This window comes from Salvia hispanica, chromosome 1 (assembly GCF_029641045.1).
Source record: "Salvia hispanica isolate PSC_SH4W2 chromosome 1, Shi_PSC_v1, whole genome shotgun sequence".
NCBI classification, from domain to species: domain Eukaryota; kingdom Viridiplantae; phylum Streptophyta; class Magnoliopsida; order Lamiales; family Lamiaceae; genus Salvia; species Salvia hispanica.
Genome location: NC_142692.1, coordinates 50,830,699 through 50,846,065, shown reverse-complemented (window position 1 = coordinate 50,846,065; position 15,367 = coordinate 50,830,699). Strand labels below are relative to the sequence as shown.

The 15,367-nt window shown below is 37.6% G+C and overlaps 4 protein-coding genes across 7 annotated transcripts; 2 read left to right on the top strand and 2 right to left on the bottom strand.

Moving 5' to 3' along the window:
* Window positions 1-34: 34 nt before the first annotated feature.
* LOC125200407 (AT-hook motif nuclear-localized protein 18-like) lies at window positions 35-569 on the bottom strand. The gene is made up of 2 exons (XM_048098053.1): window positions 215-569; window positions 35-90 (listed from the first exon to the last, which is right to left on the bottom strand). The coding sequence occupies exons 1-2, from the start codon at window positions 567-569 to the stop codon at window positions 35-37; spliced, it is 411 nt and encodes a 136-aa protein (XP_047954010.1).
* A 2,020-nt stretch (window positions 570-2,589) lies between these two features.
* Window positions 2,590-6,816, top strand: SWI3B (switch subunit 3). 2 transcript variants are annotated; one of them, XM_089064497.1, is made up of 7 exons: window positions 2,590-2,827; window positions 2,923-3,320; window positions 3,692-4,063; window positions 4,453-4,552; window positions 5,087-5,211; window positions 5,308-5,499; window positions 6,455-6,816. In XM_089064497.1, exons 1-6 carry the CDS (start codon window positions 2,647-2,649, stop codon window positions 5,488-5,490), a joined length of 1,359 nt encoding a protein of 452 aa, XP_088920623.1. In that variant the 5' UTR covers window positions 2,590-2,646; the 3' UTR covers window positions 5,491-5,499; window positions 6,455-6,816. The 2 variants fall into 2 exon arrangements, with proteins under 2 accessions (XP_088920623.1, XP_047980457.2); XM_048124500.2 differs by lacking the exon at window positions 6,455-6,816 and having other exon boundaries at window positions 5,308-5,648.
* A 1,656-nt stretch (window positions 6,817-8,472) lies between these two features.
* On the top strand, window positions 8,473-11,676 carry LOC125222077 (AT-hook motif nuclear-localized protein 10-like). 3 transcript variants are annotated; one of them, XM_048124503.2, is made up of 7 exons: window positions 8,473-8,616; window positions 9,006-9,036; window positions 9,139-9,403; window positions 9,973-10,025; window positions 10,405-10,536; window positions 10,805-10,966; window positions 11,253-11,676. In XM_048124503.2, the coding sequence occupies exons 3-7, from the start codon at window positions 9,151-9,153 to the stop codon at window positions 11,475-11,477; spliced, it is 825 nt and encodes a 274-aa protein (XP_047980460.2). In that variant the 5' UTR covers window positions 8,473-8,616; window positions 9,006-9,036; window positions 9,139-9,150; the 3' UTR covers window positions 11,478-11,676. The 3 variants fall into 3 exon arrangements, with proteins under 3 accessions (XP_047980460.2, XP_047980458.2, XP_047980459.2); XM_048124501.2 differs by having other exon boundaries at window positions 9,006-9,403; XM_048124502.2 differs by lacking the exon at window positions 9,006-9,036 and having other exon boundaries at window positions 8,507-8,616.
* Window positions 11,677-11,794: 118 nt separating this feature from the next.
* Window positions 11,795-14,270, bottom strand: LOC125219222 (NAD(P)-binding Rossmann-fold superfamily protein). The gene is made up of 5 exons (XM_089064276.1): window positions 13,885-14,270; window positions 13,254-13,596; window positions 12,857-13,125; window positions 12,492-12,688; window positions 11,795-12,346 (listed from the first exon to the last, which is right to left on the bottom strand). Exons 1-5 carry the CDS (start codon window positions 14,072-14,074, stop codon window positions 11,903-11,905), a joined length of 1,443 nt encoding a protein of 480 aa, XP_088920402.1. The 5' UTR covers window positions 14,075-14,270; the 3' UTR covers window positions 11,795-11,902.
* Between the last annotated feature and the right edge of the window lie 1,097 nt (window positions 14,271-15,367).

Below are 15,367 nucleotides of genomic sequence, written 5' to 3'. Positions count from 1 at the left end.
TAAATTTAGAAATCAATAGCACACAAATTTAAGATCATTTGGTAATCATCAACTCATTCACCACATTGTAAGTAATAAACAAAAACGCAGCTGTTGCATGCATTGCGACAGAGATTATGAAGAAGAAAATGGTAGTTTGATTACATTGAAAAAGTGGTATCGATATTCCAAGATTTGAAGAAAATGTAAGCAGTGGTGGCGGATAATTAATTACCGGCATTCCCAGTGGCCAAATTGAGCAAACCGCCACCGCCACCTACGGCCGAAGAGTGGGAGGCAGCGGTTGGGTCTTGTTCCTCCTTCAAAGGCAGGCGTATATACTCCGCACGCTCAAACGACATGGCTGTCAAGACCAGCAGGTCGAGTGGGCCCACGACGCGCCCGCCGAACAGCTGTCCGTTCCCGGCGGAGACAAGTATAGAGAGATCGACGGAGCAGGGCGGCGAGCTGAGAGACATGATGATGGAGCAGCCTTGCAGTGTGACGACGCCCGGGCTGCAGCACGCTCGCATTGGCCACGCGGAGATGCACTCGACGACGTCGTTTCCGGGGAGGATGTGGGTCCGCATGGTTACGTGATGATGTTCTTGGAACCCTTGGGGCGGCCTCGTGGGCGGCGGGTTTGCGTTGGAGAGATGCTGGATCCGGATTGTGACTGCGGTGGAGATTCGGCACAGGGCTCTTCCATTCTCTCTCTCTCTCTCTCTCTCTCTCTCTCATTTCTGGGTTTCTTGCTTCTTGGTGGACAAGATGAACGGTTTTTTCTACTCAAACAGAGAAAGATAGAAAAGAGTGGAAGTGGAACACAAGTCGTTGAACCCCAGATTTGTTGCGTACGTGTATATATACAGAGACAGAGTTTAATCAATTTACTACCTCCGTCCCCCAAAATTTGCTACACTTTGACCCGACACGGGTTTTAAGAAATGTAATGGAAAATGAGTTGAAAAAGTTGGTGGGATATGGGTCCTACTTTTAAAGTATTAGTTTTATAATAAAATGTGAGTAGGAATGAGTTAGTGGAATATGGGGTCCACTGCTAAAAATGGTAAAAGTGAAGTGTATCAAATTTTCAGGGACGGACCGAAATAGTAATATGTATCAAATTTTCAGGGACAGAGGTAGTATGATACTACTGTAATTCAAGCCACACCACAAATGATCAAGGTCTACTACTTTCATATTTATATAGTACTACATCACAATATATAAACTACTCCTTCCCTGCCATGATTTAAAGTTACTCAACACAAAATTATGAGTCTCATTATTAATTTTAGGGAAATTGCTCAGAAATATTGTCAACTCTCACAAAAATTTGATATTTTTCACCATCTTTAAGGGTAGTCTTAATTAAAAATTTTCCTACTTTTCAAATTGTGCGGATTTCCTTCACTAAATTTCCGGCATAAATTTTACCTACGTGGAATGTAGATACTAATGTTAGAGCATCCAACCATCATCAATTACATCTTCCCTACAAGATGAAATGTAGCTCCAACCATTACACATATATTTTTAATACACTGCGTTGATGAGTGAACAAGTTAGCAATTTAAGAAAAGTTATCAAATATAATGCACATATGCTGTGGATTTTAGTTGTTTGTCTACAAGAAGCTTTCCACACAAGTGATATCTTTGGAATAGTTGCAAAATATTTTCGAGGTTGACTAAAAGCATAATTTGGTATTGAATCGGATGAGGAAGCATCGAACTTAAAATGATTATAGTTAAATTTTTGAATAACTTGAAATGTGTTCCTTAAAAATAAAATCGAACCGAACCGAACCAAAACCTAAACGGAACCGAATCAAATTTTAAAAATCGATTTAGTTTGATTCGAATTTCAGATTTTTTGGTTGACCCTCTAAATGGAACATCTTATTCTTTAGAGCATCCGCAATGGTCGGCTAGCGACCGGCTAGCCGAACCATTGGAGGCGGCCAACGCGAAATCGCGAGCCGATCGGCGTGGGCTGGCCGATCGCTCGGCGCTGGCCGATGCGCTGGCCGCCATTGTGGCGGCCCGATCGGCCAGCGATCGGCCAGCGCCGAATTTTGTTTTTTTTTTAATTCTTTTTAAAAAAAAATTTTAATTCTTTTTTTTAATTTTTGAAAAACTATATAAACGCGATTTTCTCTATCTCTAAATTTCTGTACAAGAGCAACATCTAGCGATTGACAACAAGATTCAAGGTGGCTCGTGTGTGGAAGCCCGAATTTTTTTTTATTATGTTATTTTTATGATTTTTAGTTAATGTACTTTTTTTTATTTAAATAAAATTAATGAATTTTCCCGTATATGTCTCGTAAATTTAATTCCGTATTTTAATCGTAATTTTAATTCCGTAAATGTAGTATATTTTGAATTATTTTTATTGCGGCTGGCCTATGGCTGGCCTAAATCTGATGTGACAGGTGGATTTTTTAATATTGCTGACGTGGCATGGGAGAGAATGGCTAGCCTATTGCTGGCATATGTACCATTGCGGATGCTCTTATACTTACATTAGTGTTGAATTTGTTATTATCTTCTTTTTATGGCTCTCAAGTGCTAATATATATACTCATAGGTCTCAAATTTGCAAATTTTCCCAATTAGTTTTAACGGTGGCTTCCTCCCTCTGACTTCAATTAATAAAACGATGGCCGCTGAAACGACGCCGCCGCCGAAACCCTCCTCCTCTGAACCCTCTCCCGTCACTCCGGCAGCCTCCGCCGCCGACCGTCCACCTCCTTCCTCCGCCACACCCACAGCTCCGTCCTCCATCACTGCTCGCCTTAGCGAACCCGACGCCGATGTTATTCACATTCCCAGCTACTCTCGTATGCTGAATTCTCATCTAATAATCTACAATTGCGTGATAATTTGTCTGTGGTTTTTCAAAATTGATGATTATTTTTTGCTTTTATATCATCAGGGTGGTTTTCGTGGAATGCCGTTCATGAATGCGAGGCTAGATTCCTACCGGAGTTCTTCGATGGGAGGTCGCCGTCGAAAAACCCTAAGATTTACAAATATTACAGGAATGCCATCATACGGCGGTTCCGGGAGAATCCTAGCCGGAAAATAACTTTTACCGAGATGCGGAAGACGATTGTGGGTGACGTGGGGTCTATTCGGAGGGTTTTCGATTTCCTGGAAGCTTGGGGTTTGATTAATTACGCTGGTTCTACTTCGAGGCCTCAGCTGAAGTGGGAGGACAAGGATACTAAGTCCGCCGCAGCGCAAGGCGGCGGCGATGTTGCTGTGGTGAAGAAGAGGGTTTGCAGTGGTTGCAAGACCCCTTGTACCATTGCTTGCTTTGAGTCTGAGAAGGTACCATTGCTATCAATTTTCTTTATATGTGTGTGTGCATTCTTTGTTGGCAAAAACTTGTGCTAATCCCCCATTAGGGCTTATTCATCATAATTAAGATCTAATCTAATTAGTACGTATGCACATTACATTCGAATACTCCAGAGCTGGAGCATGCCTCTTGTTTGTTTTGGCAATTAGGGATGATTTGTGCTTGTAGTATTTATGAGTAATATGGTGCTTTTCATGAATTCTGCTCTCAATGTGTGTTGATCACTTAAAAGTGTTTTTCATTATTTCTTAAATCAATATTCTCCAGGTATTTAGTGGAGTAGTAATTATATGTAACATTGAATGATGGGATCTAATACCTTCTTTTAACATGTGAGCAGCACGATATGACACTTTGTGCGAGGTGTTATGTGCGGGGAAATTATAGGGTGGGCTTGAGTTCAGCAGATTTTAAGCGGGTTGAGATCAGTGAAGAGGCGAAGTCAGACTGGAGTGATAAAGACACCCTGCAACTTCTTGAAGCTCTCATGCATTATGGTGATGATTGGAAGAAAGTAGCAGAGCATGTTGGGGGAAGAACTGCCAAGGAGTGTGTGGCTCACTTTATAAAGCTTCCATTTGGCGAGCAATTTGACGGTCCTCCGGAATCCAGAGAGCTGGATACCGAGTTAGGTTTACAAAATGCAGCAATGACCACAAAGAGGATGCATCTTTCTCCACTTGCTGATGCCAGCAACCCCATTATGGCGCAGGTAAGGACTTCCTCTTTGGGGTAAAAGAATATCCAGTAAACCATTATTGGTATCGCTATCTAAATCGTTACAGTGGTTTTTATAGCAATTCATAATTTTGTGAGATGATTGGGTCATATCATGCAATTTCTAGACAAGCTAAAAACTAAATTCATGTGATATATATCGGTTTTATTGAAAGTTTACTGTTATTGTGTTTTTCTGTCTTGATAATGCATTTTGTAAAATAGTTAGTACTATATGATACTGTGTTTGTAAAAATATTTTCTTTCTTGCAATCAAACTGGACGCTGATTAAAGACTAATGGGCTTAGCTTGATATTATTTTTGGATGTTTATGTTAATGCTGGTAATTAATAGACTTTGATGAGTGCACTCTTTCTCCCCAGGCTGCTTTTCTCTCTACATTGGTTGGAGTAGATGTTGCTGAAGTGGCAGCACGTGCTGCAGTAACGGCTATATCTGATGTTGGTAACTTGAAGCAACAAGGTATAAACTGCTTGTTTAAGGCTTAAAATTCATATGCATGTTCAATTCATTGATGTTTAAGTATATATGCACATTATATTGCTAAAGGATAGAGAGCATACAAGGAAAATACTCAAAGTAGTTGAAAGTAGAAGATAGTTTTATACTAACTCCAATATGATGATATAAGTGTTTGTAAGATGGTTAACAGTATTAACCATGTTATGCATAAGTAGTGTGTTTGTCTTTTTGGTTCTACGGATACATTGTAACCATCAAACAGTTTAGTGTCCCTCAAACAAAGATTGCCTTCTTCAACTGGCAAGTACAACATTACCTGTCAATCTTTGCAGATTAATATTAATCAGTGTTGCTTAACAGTATTACATTCTAATTACTAGTACTAAATAATTTAGACGTGTTAGGAATCGGTAGAGCCCATGTTGCCCCCTTGTTCTGCATTATTTAGAGTTGTTAGCATGATTGTGTGCATTTTGATACTGATTGGTATAAGAGATGACTTCACATCTCTTCTTCTCGTTCTTTCCATTGCAGAATCTGGATATGCATCTAATGGTAATACCCTGAACAATATGGAAGAATCTCTTGGTGAAGCAAAATTGCAGCTCGGGAAGGAAGAGGAGGAGCTGGAGAAGACCATATCTGGAATTGCAGCCCAGGTAGATCAAGTATTGCAACTGCTGTATATATATGCTGTGTGCTATTCATGAGTATGGTCGTCCTTCTGAACATCTGCTGGCTTCTTTCTTTCACAGACAAAGGAGATTGAGGACAAGATTTTTCAGTTTGAGGAATTTGATTTACAAATGGAGAGGAAATTGCAGCAGTTCCAACAGCTCCAGAACCTGCTGTTTGTTGATAAACTAACTATACTGTTTCATAAAAATGCAGCACCAAAAAGTGGAGACAACGCAGCAGAGCCTGTTAAGATCGATTGATTTCTCAACGTAATATCTTCTAACCCTTGTGTTGTTACATTTTAGTTGTATTACGAATTTCAGTTTATTGTAGCAGATCCATTAACTAAAATGCCTTCAACGACTACCAGACTATTGCGAACGAAAACATTAAAAACGCTTAAAACTCATACTTTCAAGTACTCTAGCATAAATGTAACCAAATACAGTATGTTAGTTGAGTTCATCAAACTACCTTCAAATCATCTTAAGCTTAGATCATCAAGCTGTTAGTTGAGCTCCTACACACATTCCTTTGTAACTAAAACCTACCTTCAAATCATCTTAAGCTTAGATCTAGTAAATCGATTCTTTTGAACTATTCTTGATTATAAAGGTTTGCCCATACAGTTGGAATAATCCCTTACCCGAGAAATATGAGTTAATTGTTAGGAGCAAGAAAAAAGTAAGCGACATAGTGTTCATCGTCTGAAAGTGACAATTTCCGATCACAACCCACTATCCATAGGCAATATAAGTTTACATTTTTGCCGTCTAAAAGCAACAACCCATCAAATAGAATATAGGTTCTTTGCACTCGTAGGCTAAGACCTCAAATAGTGGATTAATAGGTGTTACGAGATCGTGGAAATAGAAGGATTTACTTCAAACAGTAATAAAACTAAGCTAGTGTATTTTGTTAACTTACTATGTCTAGTTAATCAGATTAAGTTGTAAACTACAGTAGTTATCTAGGTTTATCACTTAATACAAAAAAAGCAAAAAGATATTATTATCGTAGCTGATATTATTACTCCCTCCGTCCCGCTTTAGCAGTCTCATTGACTTTTATGTCCTCTTTTTATAAAAATGATAAAAAATAGTTAAAGTGGAAAGATGGTAAAGTAAGAGAGACAATAATGTAGATAAGACTCTTCTCTATATTATTCTCTCTTAATTTACTATTTCTCATCTTTAACTATTTTTTTATCATTTTTACAAAAAGATGACAAAAAAGTCAATGAGACTGCTAAAGCGGGACGGATGGAGTATTAAATAGCGAATATAATTATCTTCTCTGGAGAAAGGTGCCTCACAGGTTTTGCACTAATAACTGATGAAGCAGCACGAAACATGACTTCTACCATAATGCTATAATGTCTCCAAGTCATAATGCTATAATGAGGTTAAAATAGTCATTTTAGATTGTTTTAGATTTTATTTAAATTTATGTTTTGTACATATACCATATTAACCTTATACTTATAAAATATTTATTGGTGTATTTAATGACTTGATTATGGAAAGTTATGTGGAGTATAAGATATAGTACAGATTTCGGTGGATTAATTAAATTGCTATCTACAATTCTCCATGAACTCATGTCTCCATATTTACAATTCTTTCTTGTATTCATTTTAGAGAAACCTTATACTTATAAAATATTTATTGGTGTATTTAATGACTTGATTATGGAAAGTTATGTGGAGTATAAGATATAGTACAGATTTCGGTGGATTAATTAAATTGCTATCTACAATTCTCCATGAACTCATGTCTCCATATTTACAATTCTTTCTTGTATTCATTTTAGAGAGAAGATGAGAAATAATTTAGTTTTGATTTTAATTGTCAATTTGCACAAACAAATATATAATTTCAAGGTAAAGTACGAATAGAAATATAAACAAAGCAATGAGCAAAAATATGGAAAATGGAAACAATGTGTATAATTTGGAATAAAGAGAAATACTATAAAATAACCGGAATTTATTATATTAAAACTTCAATAGTTATTTGATGCGAATAACATTTATCATTTTAATTTACTTTTAGATATCAAATTTATATGTATTTCATGATTTTGAGTAGCGATGTAGATTACACGAGGAGATACAATATTAATCATCATTAGTTCATTGAATGATACCACCAACAAATTAAGTATAAATACAATTAGTCCTTTTCATATCTTTACTAATGTTAATATTTATTTTATAATAAAATAATTTAATGCAAATAATTAGTTGTTATTGATTATTAGATGAGTAAACTTAATTCAAAAGTTAATTTTTATATTAGTTTCGAATAAAATAAAATTCTCCATCTTAAGATAAATTAATTCAAATCTTTTTATATTATGCAAATTTGAAGAAAGTTATTAATTGACTTAATTATAATTCCCCAAAGTTATTGGAAGTTACTATTAAGATAGTTAATTTGCATTGATTTGACTTTCCTTTAATAATTAAACGGTTATACTACATAACTATTTAGCTAATTTTTTTTTATTTGAAATAAAGGTATGTTTGTCCATATATAAATTATTCTTATAAAAAAAATATAAGGGCATTATGGCATGAAGACACTATGTCTCTAAATCACTACTCTATTATTAAATAGCGAATATGATTATCTTCTCTGGAGAAAGGTGCCTCACAAGTTTTGCACTAATAACTGATGTAGCAGCACGAAACATGACTTCTACCAACTACTACGATAATGTTAATTTTAAACTTATTTTTTCTTTTGAATTATAGGTACGAATCTCATCAATAGAAGTATTCAATATAAATTTAAAATTAATTATGTAGCAATAGTAATATGGAAGTTGTTGCCGTACATTAATTAGTGGTACTATATGATGGTTTTAGATCGATAGACTCTAATTATAATAGTAGGGGGTACATTAAAATGTGGTTATAATTGGTATGGTTTATGTAGCTAGATTGTATGGTTAGAATGTATTAAGAGTATTTTTCTAAAATTCGTGTCCAACATTAAATTGTAAAACAAACATAATTTCTGACATTAATTTTCTTAATATGGTTCCAATTTCAAAATTATTATGATAGTATAACAATTTTGAATTGTTAAAACTTAGAGAATATTGGGCTCCAATTGCAATTTTCGTAAGAATGATGGTGAATTTGCAGTAATTATTTTAACCTTCTGTATACGTGTAGCAAAAATAGGTAAAAGAAAATTGAAAAAGAAAAATAACAAGCCCCTCGTAATTATAAATAAATTAACATTACTGAAATTCATTTCTTCGCAAAAAATCCCTATTTTCTGTATCCGCAATCCCTAAAAATTCCCTAGCTTTGCGTTTGGATGTTCGGATGTTCCTGACTCTCAGCTGACACACAAAATTTTCATCATTTATTCGTGAGTTTTCTGATTTTTTTTTTAAATTTATTTTGGTTGATTTTATGTGCTATTATGTGTTTTTTCGTTATTACTTATTAACAGGAAAAAATGGTGAGAAATTAGGAATTTTGAAAACTATTTATCTTTTTGTCGGTTTAATTTGGAGCTCCTAGGTTGGTTTTCGGCCGATCCCTTGGAAAATTGGGTGGAAAAGGAAAACATTCAAAATTTTACTGCATAGAACATTCATCATTACTGAATCTCAGTTTTCCTTTTTTTCCAAAGCAAAATATTGGAATTCTGCGGTGTTGTTGGTGTGAATGTGCTATGCTTGAGTGCGTGAATGTGTTTGAATGGCGTCATTAAACTTAAATCAGTTAATTTGAGAGATTCTTCTTCTTCTTCAGCTGCTGAAGATCTCTGTGCAACATTTTCTTGGTAATTACTGCGTTTCTTCCGGGTTAATTTCGGAAACCCGCAAAAATGTCGGGTGGGCCTGAATCCGACCCGTTTACATTAACGCCGCATTCTGAGCCTCAGCTGGATCAGCAAATGCGCGTGCCCTACTCCGTGCCGCCGCCGTTACAGCAAGTGGGTAAGGAGGGGATGAGTGAGCAGAAACGGAGGAGGGGCCGGCCAAGGAAATATGGGACAGATGGCAGCATGGCCATGGTGATGGCTCCTGGGCCTGGGCCTGGGCCGCAGACGGAGAATTTATCTCCGGAAGTGGTTGTTGGATCGGCCAAGAAGCCAAGAGGAAGGCCCCCTGGTTCCACCAACAAGAAAAAGCAAATTGAAGCTATAGGTATTATATATTGTCTGTTTCTTACAATCAATATGGATAAGGCAGTTGGGATTCCTATTCACCTTTTATTATATTCTTATTCTGGATTTTTGTGTTTTTTTTAAATGTGGCAAGTTACTTTAGTTGTGGTTTCTCTTATCTTAGAACTGTATATTGGGAAGAAATTGCCATTTGCTGAAGCTGACCATTTTTAAATTAGTATGGAAATTACCTGGATACCCCCTTCTAAACTTGCGTTGCCGTGTGAATGGTAATGCTTATGCAAGTTAGTGTATCTTTTTCATTTTTTTTTTCTCCTTTTGTTTGCCTTTATTTGTATTTATGAGTTTCTTTTTTTTCATTCTAGGAAATATTCTCACTTTACCATGTCTTGGCTTGTCCATAACTTGTAGTTTGATTGCTGCACTACACAGTGGAGCGAGCTTCTATATATTTTAATGTTTTGTTTATTTATTTGTTACCTTTTTGCTTTTTCCCTCTTCATTTGCAGCTTCTACTTTTTCATACCATTATTATTGTGTTGTTATCTTCTTATAACTTGAAATTCTCACACAACTTCATGCTTGCAGGTTCAAACGGGATTGGATTCATACCTCATGTAATCGACGTGAGGGCTGGAGAGGTTGAGAATTTACATAAATATTTACTACCATTCTACAATTACAGAGCTCATGTCTATTTGGATCTCTTTACTCAAAAGAATATCTCGATTCCTTCCACTTAAATACCCACAACTTCATCTATTCTAATTATGGTTCCATAAAAACTCATAGTATTTCGCAGAGTTGCGGTTATGTAGCTTGATTTGTATACTATTCTGTTTTCAAAATTTGGTGCATGTGATACTGTTCTAATGGAGTCTTTTATCTCTTCTTGGTATGTCTGATTTAGGTTTTCTCTGTGAGAGGTATAGATATACATATCTTTGAATGGATGGCATTGGATGGTCGAAGGGAAATAGCACCATCATATGTTGATTAATACTTGCTACTGGGTTTCAGGATGTATCTTCGAAAGTTATGGCGTTTTCTCAAAATGGTCCAAGGGCTGTCTGTATCCTATCTGCAAATGGTGCCATATCAAATGTGACACTCAGCCAAACTTCAAAATCTGGTGGAACTGCAACTTACGAGGTTTTTCTGAACCAAATGCTTTGTGAACCCTATATGGCACACTTTTATAAGGATAATCAATTTCTAGGTTTTATTTTAATCATGAACTGCTGATCTGTATTGGGTCGGGGTTCAAATTAGAGGAGTGGCAGCTTGCATATTTTACATCCCGATAAGCTTTATTTCCTACTCAAATTGTCTGAACAGCCAAGGATCAGAAATTCTTCTTGTTGCATTCTCCTTGCCCAACTGAATATACTTGCTAATGTTATTCTTTTTGTTTATGTAGGGGCGATTTGACATCTTGTCCCTGTCGGGCTCATTTATGGTATCGGATACTGGTGGTCCCAAAAGCAGAATCGGTGGGTTAAGCACAACGTTAGCTGGACCTCAAGGAAGGGTGTTTGGTGGTTGCGTGTCTGGTGTGTTAATTGCAGCTTCCAATGTCAAGGTATATTGCTCTCTGAAATTGTGTCCTTGTCCATGAATTGAGTTTCTAAAGCATGTTGTCATTTTCTGACGGTCACTACACTCAACTAATAAAAGTCCGAACGTCTAAACACCGCTGGCTTTGGTGAGAAACCCGTAGAGCTTCGATATATTCAGTCCCATGCTATGGTTGTTTCGGCTTTAGGATGTTCTTGTATTGTATCCCGAGTTTTTACATATTCCTGATTCATGGAGATTGAGCATTGTCTGTTTGCAGTTTCAACAAGTGTGGCTGTGTTTGATTGCAGGTCATAGTCGGAAGCTTTCTAGCAGATGATCGGAAAGAGCCAAAATCAGCAAGCCATATGGAGCCTTTATCTGGTCCACCGAAAGTGAACATGGGCGTTACGATCAGCTCGCCATCACAAGGTACATTCAGCGAGTCCTCCGGTGGGGCTGCAAGCCCTCACAATCCGAGCTCCGGTGCTTGCAACAACCAACCCCATGCCATGTCTGCCATGCCTTGGAAATGATCTTGTCTGCATAGTTTATGTTTGCCATCTTATAACCGTAGCTGTGTATGTCTTGTTGAATGCTAGTATGGTATGAATGCACCCAGTAGAATTGGGTTCTTGGTTGGCTGACACGTCAGATTGGGTTGTAGCTGTTACATTAGTTACTTTCTTCTTTACCATGCTTTCGGCTAATTGTTAACCACCAACTATTTGATGCTCCCTGCTTCACATATCTCCCTCATCCCACGTTACTTGGGGTATTTCTTTTCGGCATGATATTTAAGAAAATTGTGTTCAGTGAATTAAATATAGATAAATAAAGTAGAAAAGAGAAAGAAAGAGACAATTTTAAAAACTGGATAAAATGCTTGTTTCCAGCTATACACAAAATTTCAAATCTTAAAAAGCAACCATGATACAAGTCCACAGAGGAGAGAGAGATGTTACTTTGAATGAGTTTTAGCTCTTTTCAGTAAAAAACGCAACGAAAAGAATCCCAAAACAACAGTTTGCAAAAACCAACCTGCTGCATTTTCAGGATCACATCTTCTTGCAAGTTGCCAAGCGTAGACACCCTCCCCAATATGTGCAGCAACTGCCATGGTGAAGATTGCGCGTATCACCGTCATGGAGCGTAGAAAGAAAAGGCAAATCGCTCTTATCAGGGGAACCGGCCCCAAGTCAGGCAAGCACGCAGCACAGAACATCATTGTCATTCCAGTCAAAACAGCCACCCAGGCGTATATGGTCGGACCATCTAGTGTTCTTCTTTTCCTTTCCTTCCAGTATTCGAGCGTGGCAGCCATACCCTCTTTAGGGCTAACCAGAGGCCTATAACCCAGTTCCTCCTTCGCTTTCAGGAACGAAAAGTAATGGGTCACGCCAACCTGCCAAACATAAGAACAACAATTCTTGTAGTTAACAATATGTTGTGCATACAGCTGCCTTTTAATCGGGATAGCAAAGAACTACTTATCCAATCCCAAGTAGATAAAAGAATAAATAGCAGGAAATTTACGGGTCGGGTAGAACCTTGTAGACTTCAGCAGGAAGGATAAGAGGCTGAGGAAGCCACTTCTGGCTTAGACACGGGTACAAAAGTGAGTAGAACACTGAGATAAGCTTTCCGAGAAAAAGGGCTTGGGAGACTGGCAATGTCAATTTAGGCAATTCATAGTTCAAGCCTTCAAGCAGTGGCCTGAGGAACTCAAAACTGTTGACTGGAGAACCTGTGAATAACAAGGGAAACAACTAAGACGGAAAGAAAAATATTTCTCTGAGAGGAAACATGGCCATCAATGAACTACAACTCAATGTATAGTTAGTTTCTTGACAATGCTTCAACAAATCTAATTAAAAAAATGAAATATCAATAATCAACATATGGACCAGCTTACCATCCGATATGAAGTAGGCTTGGCCGGCCGCAACAGGCCGCCCTACTCTCCCAGGAATATCATCCAAAAGACCCATGCTAGCCTGGAGCATTGCCAGAACAATGTTATCAACATAGACCCAATCCGATTTCACCTTCGTATCCCCAATTTTGAAAGGCAGAAGACCCAACTTTGCAAGTTTTATGATCCGAGGCAGGTGCCTTTCTTCACCTGGCCCATATATAGCTGCAGGACGGATTGCACAGGAGTACAACTTTCCTTTCTCTTTTCTGTGTAGACCAATTCGAAATCAACCCAACGAAAATAAGAATGGACTAGAAACTACTGTTTAATTTTTTCCTACCAGACATTGGATTATATTTTAAGGAGGCAACAGGGAAAATACATAAAAACTAACCTAAAGGGTTGACCATTGTGCTTGAGAACAAGCTGCTCGGCTATAGATTTGCTGCGGCCGTATGAGTCAACATGGTCAGCAATAGGAAAGTAAGGTAGCGCCTCGTTTCCATTTAAGATTTCCTGCCCGCCAAATACAACATTATAGGTGCTGACATAAACGAGTCTGCTCACCCCATGCTCGAGGCAAGCATCCAAGACATGGCAGGTTCCGTTAATATTGATTTCATCGACACGCCCATACTGAAGCATCTCTTTTCCGGACATTCCATATGAGGCCAGGTGAAACACACAATCTGCCCCTTGTAAAGCCTTGTCAACATCTTTTTTCTTACGCACATCCCCTGATAATTGGAGTGTATCATCACATATGAATAATACGAATACTAATATCGAGATTATGCATTTGCTTGATAAGCCAAATAATTAAAAGTGCATAACCAAATTCAATCCTGCATTTTTCATCTCATATAGCTAGAAACCCCCAATTACTCAGTGCAGCTCTATCACTAAAAACAGAGTAACATCAAACAAATGTAAAACCCTAGATTAGAATGCATCTAAATGATTAGAAACAAGTGTGCATCTACGACAATAAGGTAATAATCTTGTAGGAAAAGAAAGAAGCAGACCTTGAAGATGACGAACACCGCGATCATGGAGAGCGGCAGACCAGGGGGATTCGGGGCGAATGTCAAAGGCCCGGACTTGATAGGCACCTCTTCTGAGTAGCTCGAAGCAGAGTGCGGAGCCCACGAAGCCAAGCCCGCCGGTCACCACAAAGGTTTTGCCTTGAATCCCCTCATTCTCACTCAAATGCATCTCCAAATTCAAATCCAGCAATCTGCGATCACTCTGCGCCCCACTCTGGTTTTAAAGGCGATAATCAATAATCAATTGCTAAACAATATTTGTAATAAACAATTTCCCATGGGGTTCAATCTACATACAAGATGTTTTATACAGCAAATTACCACAAATTATATTTGTTTTTTTTTGTCAACAAATCCACGCCAACCTCACACATGCTTTTTCTCTATTCACTTCTACGGTGGAATGTATATTAAAAGTATATTTGATAAATGAGTTATCAACCTGTCAAACATGATATAAATGGATGTGATTCGTGTCACTCAACCTTATTCGAATCATGGGACAATCGAATCGTGGTCGTGGACTAATAGAATTAAAATTTAAAATCTTAATGATTATAAATATGTATTGTACGCGAGCTACCGTGTGGCTGTCATACACTTTTATATCGTGTGGCTGTCACTCTACATACGAGATGTTTTATACAAAAGGCTTTGACGACTCAATAAACATTCTCATCCATCATGTTGGCAACATGCAATTACTCGTCAAATTGATTGTACGCGAGCTACCGTGTGGCTGTCATGCACTTTTATACCGTCACAATTGGTTGCGTCCTAGGGCTGCTGGAACTACTCATGAACTAAATTGTTGTGTTTTCATGTATTGCCATATTAAATGAGTTCCTTTATATTGGATCAAGGAGTATAAGATAAATATTGGAAGATAAATGGAAAAAAGAAAAATAAGACTATTTTAAAACACTTTAACCAAATCTAAAATGGTAAAAATTAGAATAAAAATAAGAATCCAACATTGATCAGCGCCACATCGCATGACCAGATTGGCCTCATCATGCGACCTGAACCGCTTCATAGCCCACAAAAGTGACCAATGACAAGTTTGTGGCTTACCTAACTCCCTTGCAATGACTCTCCCTCGGATACAACTTAGATATGTTCCATCTTCTGGTGCGATTTTGAATAGTTTGTATTAGAAAAAATATCACATTTTATTTTTGAATACAATAAATCATTCTTTTCTCTTGAACTAAAACGGACAAATGCTTCCCCAGATAGGATTAATCATATAGCGTATTACGGAGAGTTTTTATTGTTACAAAAGAAGAAAACACGCGTCTTTAGAAGACGCGTGAGAGCATCCTGCGTCTTTGCCTCACACGCGAGAGCGTATCACGTGTCTCTTAAAGACATGACTTGCTGATGCGCCTTTACCTCTCCTATTTATTTTTTATTTTAGGGTTCTTGGATTCATTGCTCGTCATTCTTTCTTGAAAATACA

Bases quoted from the DNA above. Each gene is read 5' to 3' on its own strand.
- LOC125200407 (XM_048098053.1), bottom strand. From the start codon at position 569: ATGCGGACCCACATCCTCCCCGGAAACGACGTCGTCGAGTGCATCTCC. The intron at 91-214 runs GTAATTAATTAT...TGCATGCAACAG, and splicing joins TTTGGCCACTGGGAATGCCG to CTGCGTTTTTGTTTATTACT.
- SWI3B (XM_089064497.1), top strand. From the start codon at position 2,647: ATGGCCGCTGAAACGACGCCGCCGCCGAAACCCTCCTCCTCTGAACCC. The intron at 2,828-2,922 runs GTATGCTGAATT...TTATATCATCAG, and splicing joins TCACATTCCCAGCTACTCTC to GGTGGTTTTCGTGGAATGCC. The intron at 4,553-5,086 runs GTATAAACTGCT...TTTCCATTGCAG, and splicing joins TGGTAACTTGAAGCAACAAG to AATCTGGATATGCATCTAAT.
- LOC125222077 (XM_048124501.2), top strand. From the start codon at position 9,082: ATGTCGGGTGGGCCTGAATCCGACCCGTTTACATTAACGCCGCATTCT. The intron at 9,404-9,972 runs GTATTATATATT...TCATGCTTGCAG, and splicing joins AAAGCAAATTGAAGCTATAG to GTTCAAACGGGATTGGATTC. The intron at 10,967-11,252 runs GTATATTGCTCT...GTTTGATTGCAG, and splicing joins TTGCAGCTTCCAATGTCAAG to GTCATAGTCGGAAGCTTTCT.
- LOC125219222 (XM_089064276.1), bottom strand. From the start codon at position 14,074: ATGCATTTGAGTGAGAATGAGGGGATTCAAGGCAAAACCTTTGTGGTG. The intron at 13,597-13,884 runs GTCTGCTTCTTT...TCCAATTATCAG, and splicing joins CGGTGTTCGTCATCTTCAAG to GGGATGTGCGTAAGAAAAAA. The intron at 12,689-12,856 runs GTAAGCTGGTCC...TGTTATTCACAG, and splicing joins AGCCTACTTCATATCGGATG to GTTCTCCAGTCAACAGTTTT.